This window comes from Oncorhynchus masou, unplaced genomic scaffold (genome assembly GCF_036934945.1).
Source record: "Oncorhynchus masou masou isolate Uvic2021 unplaced genomic scaffold, UVic_Omas_1.1 unplaced_scaffold_7745, whole genome shotgun sequence".
Taxonomy (NCBI): domain Eukaryota; kingdom Metazoa; phylum Chordata; class Actinopteri; order Salmoniformes; family Salmonidae; genus Oncorhynchus; species Oncorhynchus masou.
Window position 1 is genome coordinate 1 of NW_027014213.1, and position 12167 is coordinate 12167.

Here is a 12167-nt window from a genome sequence, read left to right on the forward strand (position 1 = left end):
ACTTTGAGACTAGTCTGGTTGGAGATGTTTAACATGGAGACTAATACTAACCCATGGGACAGGCCTGTCCTCTCAGCCCCTGGAGCTGCTGTTGGAAGGAGTAGTCGTCCTCAGATGGAGTAGAGATGATCAGCAGTCTCCTTTTAGACATGAACCTGGTGGGGATAAACTGCTCTAGTATTATCTGTACTCTACACTTGAAACATTATTATCTGCACACTGCATTATAAAGCACTACAACCACTTCATTTACATTTTAGTTAATAATTTAATGCAGAACAATTAGAGTTAAGTGCCTTGCTCAAGGGAACATCGACAGATTTTTCACCTAGTCGGTAAGGGTATTTGAACCAACAACCTTTTGTTTATTGGCCCAATAATCTTAACAACTAGGCCACATGCTGCCAAGTACTACAATGCTTTTTTGCAGCTTTAAAGGTTTTAAGTACTATGGTGTCATTACAGATACTGTGTAGTCTTAATCACATACCTCAACAATGCCCCGCCCTGTTCTTGGGATTTGGAGCAGGTCAGTGGAGTTTTTCTCTCTCTCTCAGATTCAGATCGTCGCGATGGAAAGGTGTCAACATATTCCATCAACGCAGATGAGGGTGGCGGTACATCAAATACTTTCTAAAAGGGATATAAATCATTAGGATACAAATACCACATACTGCATTTATAATTGGCACGTTAAGTACAAGAAAAATGTATACACTTTTCTGAGGAAACTGATCTGTGTTATCAAATAATCACTGGCAAGATAGAGATTATGCTTACATTGGGTTTCAGGTCATAGTCAGTCATAGTCATAGAGAAAACCTTAGAGGACATCCCATACTGCTTCATTAGTTGAGAGATGAGATCTGGGTCAGTGAACTTCTCTGGTAGTGAGGTGAATGGTGTCTCAGAATCTGGAATATAGAAATGCAGTTTTACTGTATGAAAGCCCAAAGAGGAACCTGATTTTTGTTGAAGACATGATCTGCAACTTTGGCGGCTGCCAAGTATTTTTGAAACCTCCCACTTTGGGCTGAATGTGTCTATGTGTAGTTCATATATACATAATCTACGAGCACTATTACTGTCTTACCTCAACTATCTACGAAATCCCTAGTTTGCAAGCGACTGTTTTCTGGAAGCTGTGCTACGCCTTTTCCCCTACATTTTCCCCCACATGGGCCAACCCCCTAGAAATTCAAGTTCTAGTCAATGAGCTTCAGCCCCTCGCCATTTGAGTGACAGCTAGAAATATGCTCACACAGCAGAGCGAGAAAGAGAGAGCAATGAAATGGTGCACATAGATATCTGCACATATGTGATGCATTATGCAATTTTCGGGTTCTACTTTTTGCTTGTGAGGGCTACTTTCAGAACTACTGGCTAAAAAGTATTTTTTAAAGTACAGGATAATCTCTTTAAGACAATAATGACACTATAGTTCTGAAGAGAATATGATGTAGGATCAATGTAGGATCTATCTAAGGGAGATGGAGTCAGTAGACACAGACACACACATAGTAGTACCAAGTTGGTAGTGGTGCAGGGTGAGGGTAGTGTCAGGCCCTGAGCTCAGGATGGTTGCCATAGTAACTTTTCTCAGGGCAAGGTCACAGAAATGAAGCTCGTTCTCCTCCCTCTGCTGGACATACTGAGGTGTGCTGGCACTGGGCGTGGCTATCACCTGTATCACAAATGGATGAACACGTCTATCACAAACAAACAGATTATTTGATATACTTAAAAGAGACATATAAAAGCACATACCATAAGTCTTCTCTTCCCCTTCAAATGCTCTACAAAGTCCATCAGTGCTTTCTTATTGTTCTCATTCACTTCTCTGTGGTTTTTCTTCACTCTCCCTTTCCCTTTCCCTTTCTTCCCATCTTTCTTTCCCTTGCCTTTTTTGGGGGAGTTGTTTTTCTCCAAGGGTTCTTCTCCCCCGCCAACGTTCTCTGGTTTATTATCTCTCGAGTTGGCTACAGTCTTTCTTTCTCTTTTCTCTACAGTAGAAGGATATGTGCTTATTTCTGTAAAAACATTTCCATTCTTGTTTTGGTTGTCCTTTCCCACAGCTTTGGAGTTTGCCTTCCCTGTGATGAAAACTTGTGTTCCTTTTGAATCAGTGGTCGTCTTTCGAATGATGAACCTGGAGCGACCGCTGAGAATGTCCTGAATTTTGCTCTTCAGTGCAGCCTTCTTGGCCACAGTATTCCTCTGGGTAACAGAGGTAACGTTTCCCTGCATATGGGGACTGAACACCTTCTTTTTCACAGGAATCTTTTTCTTCATCAGCCTCTTCTTGGTGATTTTACATTTCAGAGGGGAGCCCTTCCTGGTGAGTTTTTCCAGCTTGCGCAAGGGGAACTGATCAATGACCTCTAGGATGGCCTCCACACGGACAGGGTAGGGGAACCGCTCACTCACCCTAAGGTTCTTCTTCATGACTAGCATGGAGAAGCCTTGATCCCCCAGCTCAAGGTAATGCAGCAGCTTGGTGACCATGTCTGAGTCAATGCTCTCCATGGTGGCCTCTCCTTGGAAGGTGGTCTTCTGGATCCTGCCTTCCATCATGGCATTCTGGATGATGGTGACGATGAAGGTGTCCCTCTCAGCCAGGCGACAGTTCAGCCCCTCCTGCTCCATGTCCTGAATCTGTTTCTCCATCATGCGGAGGTAGTTGTCACTGTGCGACGGGGCCGTGATTACCCACAAACGCTTCTTACTTGCAAAATCAGCCAGGAATTCCTGTTCTGGGTCAAGGACTGTCCTGGTCTCATGGTCTCCCTCTCCGCCATGATCATCCTCCGGAGCCAGGAGACCAGCAGGTTCTTTATACTGAGGTCTGGTCTTATGTCTTCCCTTCCCTGGTTGTGAGGCAGAAACCCCTAGGCTGTGACTACACAGAGACATAAGGACAAGCAGAGCACAGAGCAACCTAGACATCCTTGGTGGGGTGGTGGTCACTTTATAATCCACAGGGAAACTGCCTTGAAGCAGACGCAGCGCACAGCTGAAGTGATGATGTCTCTCCCAAGCAGATTGGCTTGACTGGGGATAAGGAGGAATACTCCACGGCTCCTGGTTCACATTATACTCCAACGTTGTTACAGGAAACTCCTGGAATTTTTTCAACTTCAAAGCATTACTCTCTTAAGCAGCATGCTTGGTGGGAGCTCCTCTTCAGACTGTGACTGCCTTCAATGTGTTCGATGCTGAGCTATAGAATAACAGAGTGGAGGAGAAGAAAGGGTGAGAGCGGAGGGGGTACTGAAACCTGAGCTTTTACAAATTCCAACATAAAAACAGTGCAGGAACATAAACAAGCATTTATCTGTATTGTACATCTAGATTAAACACAGGATATATTTATTGAAATTAGAACATTAAATGTAAACATGCAGTGCACAGTAACACATACTTTCTTCCATTGTCGTGAACAAACATACTTGGGATCGTATTGCGATCCAGAGACGTTTGAGAGACAGACACGAGGCTTGTTGGGTGCTTCATGCCTTAAAGGCTGCCACATCTGGGGCCCATTATTACACAATACACCCCACAGTGCCTGGACTCCATGAGTGGACAAGATCCCAGCACAGCAGACCCAAGCTGGGGGAGAGAGAATGCTATGAATAGAATATGATTCACATTATTGCTGAGATTTAGAGAATGGCTTTATTTGACAGTTTTGATCCCAGCCTCTGTCAGATATTCAAGTGCGGACTTTATAGGTGATAAATAGCAACAGGTAGCTTAATCCCATGTTTTCGTCTTGATCTATGTTTTTAAAGGTAAACTTGCTCTTTAATGTATTGTTTTTACTAATTCACCATCCCACTCACCATCCCACATGAGGTTTGAGGTTTGACACTCACACCACACACTAAAGAAGTTGATTTCCAGATTATAGCTGGCAAAATCCTTTCCATGCTCAATCTTTACAGGGGTGCTATCACTTCTACTTCACTGATGTTGAAATGGCGGGACTTTCAGATGTTGTATGTCAGTTTTCCTCCTGTTTCCTCCTGAAAGAAAGAGAGACAGAGTAAGATCATCTGTTCAATGACATTCATGACCTCACATTCTTAGACAAAAGGGTTCCAAAACGGTTCTTCGACTGTCCATCTGTCCAGGAAAACCTTTTTTGGTTCCAGGTAGAACCATTTTTAGTTCCATGTGGAGGCCTCTTTGTAATTTCCACTTTGAAATTTCAGTCATGATTTTCCCTTATGGAAAATGTATTACCCTCTACATTAATTATAATCTGCATAATAATTCACATTTCCTGCTGCACAATAATTCACCTTCAGTAATGAGTGTGTACATGTGTTTCATACTGGTCTACCCATGGAGATTGAACCCACAACTCTGGCATTACAAGCATCATGCTCTACCAATTGAGCTACAGAAGATACTCCCTTTGTTACTCCCATCTCTACCTTTGTTTGCTCCTCAATTCATGCACCTTGGTTGGAAAGCGCGGTAGCGGCAATGATCCCTTCCCTTTGCATTGTGTACTCCTTTGGGACACTTGGTGTAGGACAGAACAGGTCTGCAGTATGTCTTCACTGACATCTTATTTCGCACATTGCACCATGGAAATTAAGACTCCATGATAACATGGAGGATAGAAATCAGCCGAAAAGAGGAAGATGTCAGAATCTTGTGAAATGAGAGTAAGCACGCATCCTTTCAGTAACAGGGATATAGCACTTTAACTATTTGCACAATGTAACAACACTGTACTGCCATAACATGACATTTGAAATGTCTCCATTCCTTTGGAACTTTTGTGAGTGTAATGTTTGCGGTTAATTTTTTATTGTTTATTTCAGTTTTGTTAATTATCTATTTCACTTGCTCTGGCAATGTCAACATATGTTTCCCATACCAATAAAGCCATTTGAATTGAATTCAATTGATATAGAGACAGACAGATAATAATATAGGAGGTAACAAATACTAAGTTTGCATGAAAACACTTGTGCCCCTGGTACTGAAGGAGAAAAGAAAAATATAAGAATATGTTTCGCATATTGAACCTGATTTGAATCAATGATAAGAGCCAAGAAAATTTAAGGCAGAATCCTTATAAAGTTGGAATCGCTAAAAGCCCTGGTCACCGCACATTCCTACAGTAATAAAGAGCCAGATAGTTAGAAACACATGATGAAACATCTCTCCACTATAAGAGATGATAAATAAAAACCAAAGACGCATACAGTAGTATTAATATAATCTTTAATGTGAGGCTCCTAGCATTGTGTCAAACCCAGTCATGCGGAGTTTGACTATAGGCTATTTTAACTTCAAAGAAGCAATAACTATCAGGTAATGTGTTATCTGTTTACACACTTATTTATACACACCAATTTTTCCAGTCATTACCTTATTGGGGAATTTGAAATTGTTGCACCAGACTCATGTCTGATCAACAACCAGTGTTGGGTAGCAGTGAAGTACGTAATAGTAATTTAAGTACATTTTGCAGTAGCTTGGTGGAAAGTTGAACTAAATTAAAATCTTGATAGTGTTTTCAGTAGTTAATTCAAAAAAGTTTCTGCCATTTAGCAGTGTAGCAAACTACTGGAGCTACACACTACTTTTTCTGTTAAAAAAAAGAAAAAGAATATGGGTGAAGTAGGCAAGAACTTCCTTTGTTTTTTGGGATTAGACCGGCCGAATTCTCACTTGAAACTTAGTTTTTGTATTTAATATGCTAGTTTACACATTCTGTTAACATCTGACTCCAGAGTGATCTGATCCTTGAATTTGTAGTCTATGACATTTCATATTTAGATATGATAATTTATCATGAAGCAATTTACAAAAAGTAACTGTCACGTCTGGCGCTTGTGGGCGCCAGGCTGCCCTGCATCACGCACCCATGCCATCTATTACGCACACCTGCCTTCCCTTGTCATGCACATCAGCGATATTGGACTCACTCATCACCTGTTTATTTCCTCCCCTATATTTGTCAGTTCCCCAGCTCTGTTCCCTGCTGCTGCATGAATTGTTTTTTGTCTGTATAACTCGTTTGCTGACGCTGTTCCTGTCTCGTTCCATGTCCGTTCTACATTAAATGTTTGACTCCCCGTACCTGCTTCGTCTCTCCAGTGTCCTCCCATGTGACAGTAACTTACAAAAAACTCCTAGAGGAATCCTGCAGGAATTTGACCCTTTGTGAAGGAATTGTGCAGGTGTCTCTTGCAGGAGTATGACTTGTTCTACAGACATTTTGAAAATCCTGCACAATCAAGTACATTCCTGCAGCCATCCTGCAGGACCAAAGCCTGCAGATTATGGCAATTATTTTAGGACCAAGTACATTCCTGCAGGAATCATGCAGGACCGAAACCTTCAGGATTTAGATATTCGTGCAAGATATGCCAATTCCTGCAGGACAAAGAACATAGCTGCAGGAATCCAGCAAGATCAAAACTTGCAGGATGCTGAACTTCCTGCAGGATATAGCAATTTCAATTTAACTACAGGATTTGACATACTGAGAAAAGAGAATTTTGAAATAGAGTGCAATATCATACATTTCAACTCAGTGGATGTGAGAAATGTAAGAAATGACAATCAATCAAATTTCAATCAATCAAGTTTATTTATAAAGCACTTTTTACATCAGATGTCACAAAGTGCTATACAGAAACCCAGCCTAAAACTCCAAACAGCAAGCCATGCAGATGTAGAAGCACGGTGGCTAGGAAAAACTCCCTAGAAAGGCAGGAACCTAGGAAAAAACGTAGCGAGGAACCAGGCTCTGAGGGGAGGCCAGTCCTCTTCTGGTTGTGCCGGGTGGAGATTATAACAGTACATGGCCATTTAAGGCCAGATGGCTCCTCAAGATGTTCAAACGTTCACAGATGACCAGTAAGGTCATTCAGAGGTCAAGACCGCAGGTGCGGTGGAGCAAGAGAGAGAGTCAAAAACAGCAATTCCAGGACAAGGTTGCACGTCCGGTGAACAGGTCAGGGTTCCATAACCGCAGGCAGAACAGTTGAAACTGGAGCAGCAGTATGACCAGGTGAACTGGGGATAGCCAGGAGTCATCAGGTCAGGTATGCCTGAGGCATGGTCCTAGGGCTCAGATCCTCTGGGAGGGGAGGAAGAGAGAGAGAATTAGAGGGAGCATACTTAAATTCACATAGGACATCAGATAAGACATGAGAATTACACCGGATATAACAGACTGCCCCTAGCCCCCCAAAAATTGCAGCATAGATAATGTCTACATGTAATAAATATAGTGTATGCTACTTTTATTTGATAGATACCAAAACAATTGATAACGGTTCAGTTGGCCCACAGTTCAGTCAATGTACTTATTTGAATGTATTAGGGATCCCCCTTAGCTGCTTCCAAGGCAGCAGTTATTCTTCTTGTGGTCCAAACACATTAAGGCACTTACATTACACATAACAACAAAATACATTATTACATATCTACAATACAAAATGTATAATACCACCATACAACAATATTACAATGTATGTGTGTGTAGAGTGAGTGTGCTAGTGTTTATGGGTGTATGCCTGTGTTTGTACCTCTGTGTGTGTCCATTCACAGTCGCCGCTGTTCCATAAGGTGTAGTCAGAGTTATACTTAACATCTTTAATAATAATAAGCTTTGCCATAGCCTTTTGACTTTCATTGATGCGCTATCTCCAATGAACCATCGAAAGTGACTACAGAAAAATACAAAGATCTTTTATAGCCAAGATACAATCCTCTCAAATAACATGACGGACCACAGATCTTAGGAACTGTTCACAAAGGAAGACTTTTTCTTGAGAAAGGAGTATCCCTTAGCCAGATAACATTCTATTAATTATCGTTGAGTTTGGTCCCTCGGACGAGGTTCTAATCTCGTTCCTGTTATTTCATAGTACAAAACCATTACCTCATCCAATCTGGAATGCTCTTTAGGTTTTATCACCCAAAGACATCGCAAATCTCCTCTGTCAGTGCTATCTCATAGAGGCCCATCCTCAGTGGAACACACACACAATACTCTATTCTGTCAAATAAAAAACCATTACAATGCAATACAAACATTATAACATAATCAATTTTCCATGACAGTGTTCGACATCTCCCCCATTTTGAGAATATTCTCAACTTAAAAGAAAATTACAAGATTTAAGAGTACATTCATTTACATAGAAAATACATATATTCTACATAAACCAAAAATCACAAACAGTAACTCATTGCATGGGATTCCTGCACATGACCAGCTTCATTCCAAGAAACTCAGCACGGTCTCTTATTTTAATCCCCAACACATTTCCTAAGCACTCTAGCAATTTGTCTGGGAAGGTTAGGATCCACAGTCACCTGCACCAACCCACGAAGAAAAACAAAAAAAATGCATACATTTTATGAGATTCAAAGCTATATTTTCCATAGACAGTGAAAAGCACATGTTTAATGCATAATGCAGTGCATGCAACAATGGAGTGTAATAACATAATCTTTAGTTATCTATCACACTCCAACCATAGTATGTTGGAAATGACTATTTCCATTCCAGAAACTAAAATTAGCATATCCTGTTGTACAAATCCTGGTAATGACTCCTAGTTAAAATAAAATGTATCTCCTTGGTAGCTAATGAACATGACCCAAGAGAAGCATCAGTTTCACTCTCTAAATCAGAGTTCACCCTCTCCATTCACCATGGCATGCTTATAATAGCTTCAACATCTTCAGTTCATAACAACAATCCTTCCATTTTAAAAATCATTCCTTTTCCAAATAAAATCATAATTACAACCCAGGTAATTATCCAACCTAAATTTAGAATGACATTGCTCAGTGATTCAAATTAGTCTTACCACTCAAAGTAAAAAACTCAATTTAACACACATCAACATTGGCAGAATGTACATTTATATTAGCATCCAGTATAATTATCCCATAATTCTACAATTAACTTTTTAAAATCACAATTAAAATACAGATCAGTATCTCAATGCATTCTTAATCTAAAGTACTATACTTTTACGTGGTGTAGACCTCTACAATCAACCTGATATCCCAAAATTATTTTGGGCACAGTTGATCAACCCCCTCCTTCACTGCACTGATTCTTCTGGCGTCCTCTTCGTTTTTCTTCAGATAGCTTTACAGTTCAAAGTGGATGTCCCATGATAATGTCCCAATTTCAATGTCTCACATTTACCATTATGTCTTGTCCATTCGTCAACCAGTATACCAGCAACATAAGAGAAGTTTAGAACAGATTTCTCTCCACGTGGACTCCTCTCACACTCCTGAGAAGAACATGGGAGAAAAGCAGTTGATAGCTTAGATAGGATACTGTTCACCGATGTCTGGCTTGGTTCCCTTCTCTTGGTAGAAGTGGTTCGGACAGGGTCTTATTCAACGCCTTTGTCACTCTTCTTCACCCAGTTCGAGGGGGTTTTGAGGTACATACACTGTTCGGTCCAATTATCTCTTTCATGCATTAAGATACCGTATGATGTCACTTTTCATGATAACCTCAAAAGAACAGATCAGAACAACAGTTTAGTTCAGTTCATTAACTACATGATAAATTATTACTTTTACCAATTATTCTTAATACAAATGTCTAAACATAACAACACATTCTATTGAAACTATTCTTTCAAATTGGCTTATACTCCCCATCACACTGTCAACTCCATCGTCGAGCCAAAGGATCAGGAAGTTAGACCTATAACCCATCATGAATAGAACAGAACAAACAACACAACAATACACCCCTTCACATATCACTCAAGGTGTGTAAACTTCAATCCAAAACCTCAAAGAACTGAATCCTCCCCCATTTTTAACACATAACTCTCCATGAGAGTTATATATAAAACAAATCTACTACTGGTACAGAAGATAAAACAAAATTTCAAATAACCTAATCAAATTCAAATAAAAAAAGAATACAAAAATAATTTTACCCATATGGTCACAGGAAAATAGACTTAGTTAAGCAGCCTACCCTTAGTTAATATGGCAAAGAACTTTAAACTCCATCATATTTATCAATTACACAAATGACCTTGAAATCAGTATTACAAATGACCTTAAATTCATTATCCAAATGGCTTTCCAATGAGGGTGATGAAGCCACAACGGAAAGTCATGACAGAGGTCATAGTGTAACATTCTGGGTGTAGTGGGTGAGAAGTCAGGCGCAGGAAGCAGAGAGTTCAGGGTAGTGCTAATTTAACCTCTTGGAACTCCCCATCTCGGATCCGGGATCGTGACTAAAGCCTCAGGCTCATTAGCATAACGCAACGTTAACGATTTCTGAAAATCGCAAATAAAATGAAAATAATGCGTCTGCTCTCAAGCTTAGCCTTTTCTTAACAACACTGTCATCTCAGATTTTCAAAATATGCTTTTGAACCATAGAAATTGACTAATTTGTGTAAGAGTATGCAAAGCTAGCATAGCATTTTGAGTAGCATTTAGCACGCAACATTTTCACAAAAACCAGATAACCAAATAAATAAAATCATTTACCTTTGAAGAGCTTCTGATGTTTTCAATGAGAGACTCTCAGTTACATACCAAATGCACAGTTTTTCCTGAAAGCGTCTGTGTGTAGGAGAAATCGTTCCGTTTTCTACATTGCGTCTGGCTACGAAACGAACCGAAAATTCAGTCACCTACAACGTAAAACTTTTCCGGATTAACTACATAATATCGACCGAAACATGGCAAACGTTGTTTGGAATCAATCCTCAAGGTGTTTTTTTCACATATCTCTTCATTGATATGCAGTTCATTGGAAGCTTGCTTTCCTCTCTGTATCCCATGGAAAAATACTGGCAGCTGTCTTTTGCGCACCAATTTCGGCGCAGGACACCGGGCGGACACCTGGTAAATGTGGTCTCTTATGGTCAATCTTCCAATGATCTGCCTACAAATACGTCACAATGCTGCAGACACCTTGGGGAAACGACAGAAAGGGCAGGCTCATTCCTCTCGCATTCACAGCCATATAAGGAGACAATGGAAAACAGAGCCTCAAAATCCTGCTCATTTCCTGGATGCCGTCTCATCTTGGTTTTGCCTGAAGCTCACGTTCTAGGGCACGCACAGAAAATATCTTGGTAGTTCTGGACACGTCAGAGTGTTTTCTTTCGAAAGCTATCAATTATATGCATAGTCGAGCATCTTTTTGTGACAAAATATCTTGTTTAAAACGGGAACGTTTTTCATCCAAAAATGAAATAGCGCCCCCAGAGCATCAACAGGTTAATGCACAAAACGGCGAACATAAGCCAACCACACGAAAACACAGAGCGCACAACAAAACAAATACCCCAAACACGGGGACTTAAACTGTCCAGCAAAACCCACAAAATGGGAAACACGTAACCCACAGACGTGCACACAAGTTACAACAAACAATCCCGCACACAGAGCAGGCGGGCAAATAAAGCCCGACTAATCAGCCTAAACACAAACAGGTGAAACCAATAAACAGAAAGGGGAGAAAGGATCAGTGGCAGCTAGTAGGCCAGTGACGACGACCGCCGAGCGCCACCCGAACACCCTTTGGTAGGAGTCGTGACACATAGGTCATATAAACCCTTCAAAGAAGTGTTTCTTACTACATTAGACAACTTTAAAAATAGTCAAACATTTCCTACATGTTGTATCCCAGGTTCCCAGAACATTCCTTTATCAAAAGAATTCACATGTTTATTTAAAACTCAGAAAATAAAAACTCATAAAAAATTCCATGTGCATGCATGCCCCTTTAAGATACCTTGGCACTAAAACAAATGGAAAACTCAATAAACCCAAAGGAAATTTAAAAAACAAATCAAACATAGTATTTTAAAAACACCAACAAATAGTCATAAAACATGTGTTGTGTGTGTGTGTATTTGCAAACCTTAAGGTAAAAACACAAAAACTTCCAGGCCCTTTTCAAATTGGATAGTTTACGGCCTCAATCTCCCTCACTTTCTCCAAGATTATAGTCCCAGGAAACATTTCAGAAAGAGACAATGACACCCCCATTTTCCCAGAATAAACACAAAACACTTTGTTAGCAATCATTATACTACACCGATTCAGAAACACAAAAGTTAACTATAAACAAAACCTAATAATAATGATAATTCCACTGTACCTCAAATCATTAATCA

General features: G+C 40.2%; 1 protein-coding gene across 1 annotated transcript; it reads right to left on the minus strand.

The window, feature by feature from the left end:
- Positions 1 to 46: 46 nt before the first annotated feature.
- Positions 47 to 3482, minus strand: LOC135537425 (coiled-coil domain-containing protein 80-like). The gene is made up of 6 exons (XM_064963593.1): positions 3422 to 3482; positions 1768 to 3220; positions 1528 to 1684; positions 781 to 914; positions 491 to 633; positions 47 to 155 (listed from the first exon to the last, which is right to left on the minus strand). The coding sequence occupies exons 2-6, from the start codon at positions 2944 to 2946 to the stop codon at positions 47 to 49; spliced, it is 1722 nt and encodes a 573-aa protein (XP_064819665.1). The 5' UTR covers positions 2947 to 3220; positions 3422 to 3482.
- Between the last annotated feature and the right edge of the window lie 8685 nt (positions 3483 to 12167).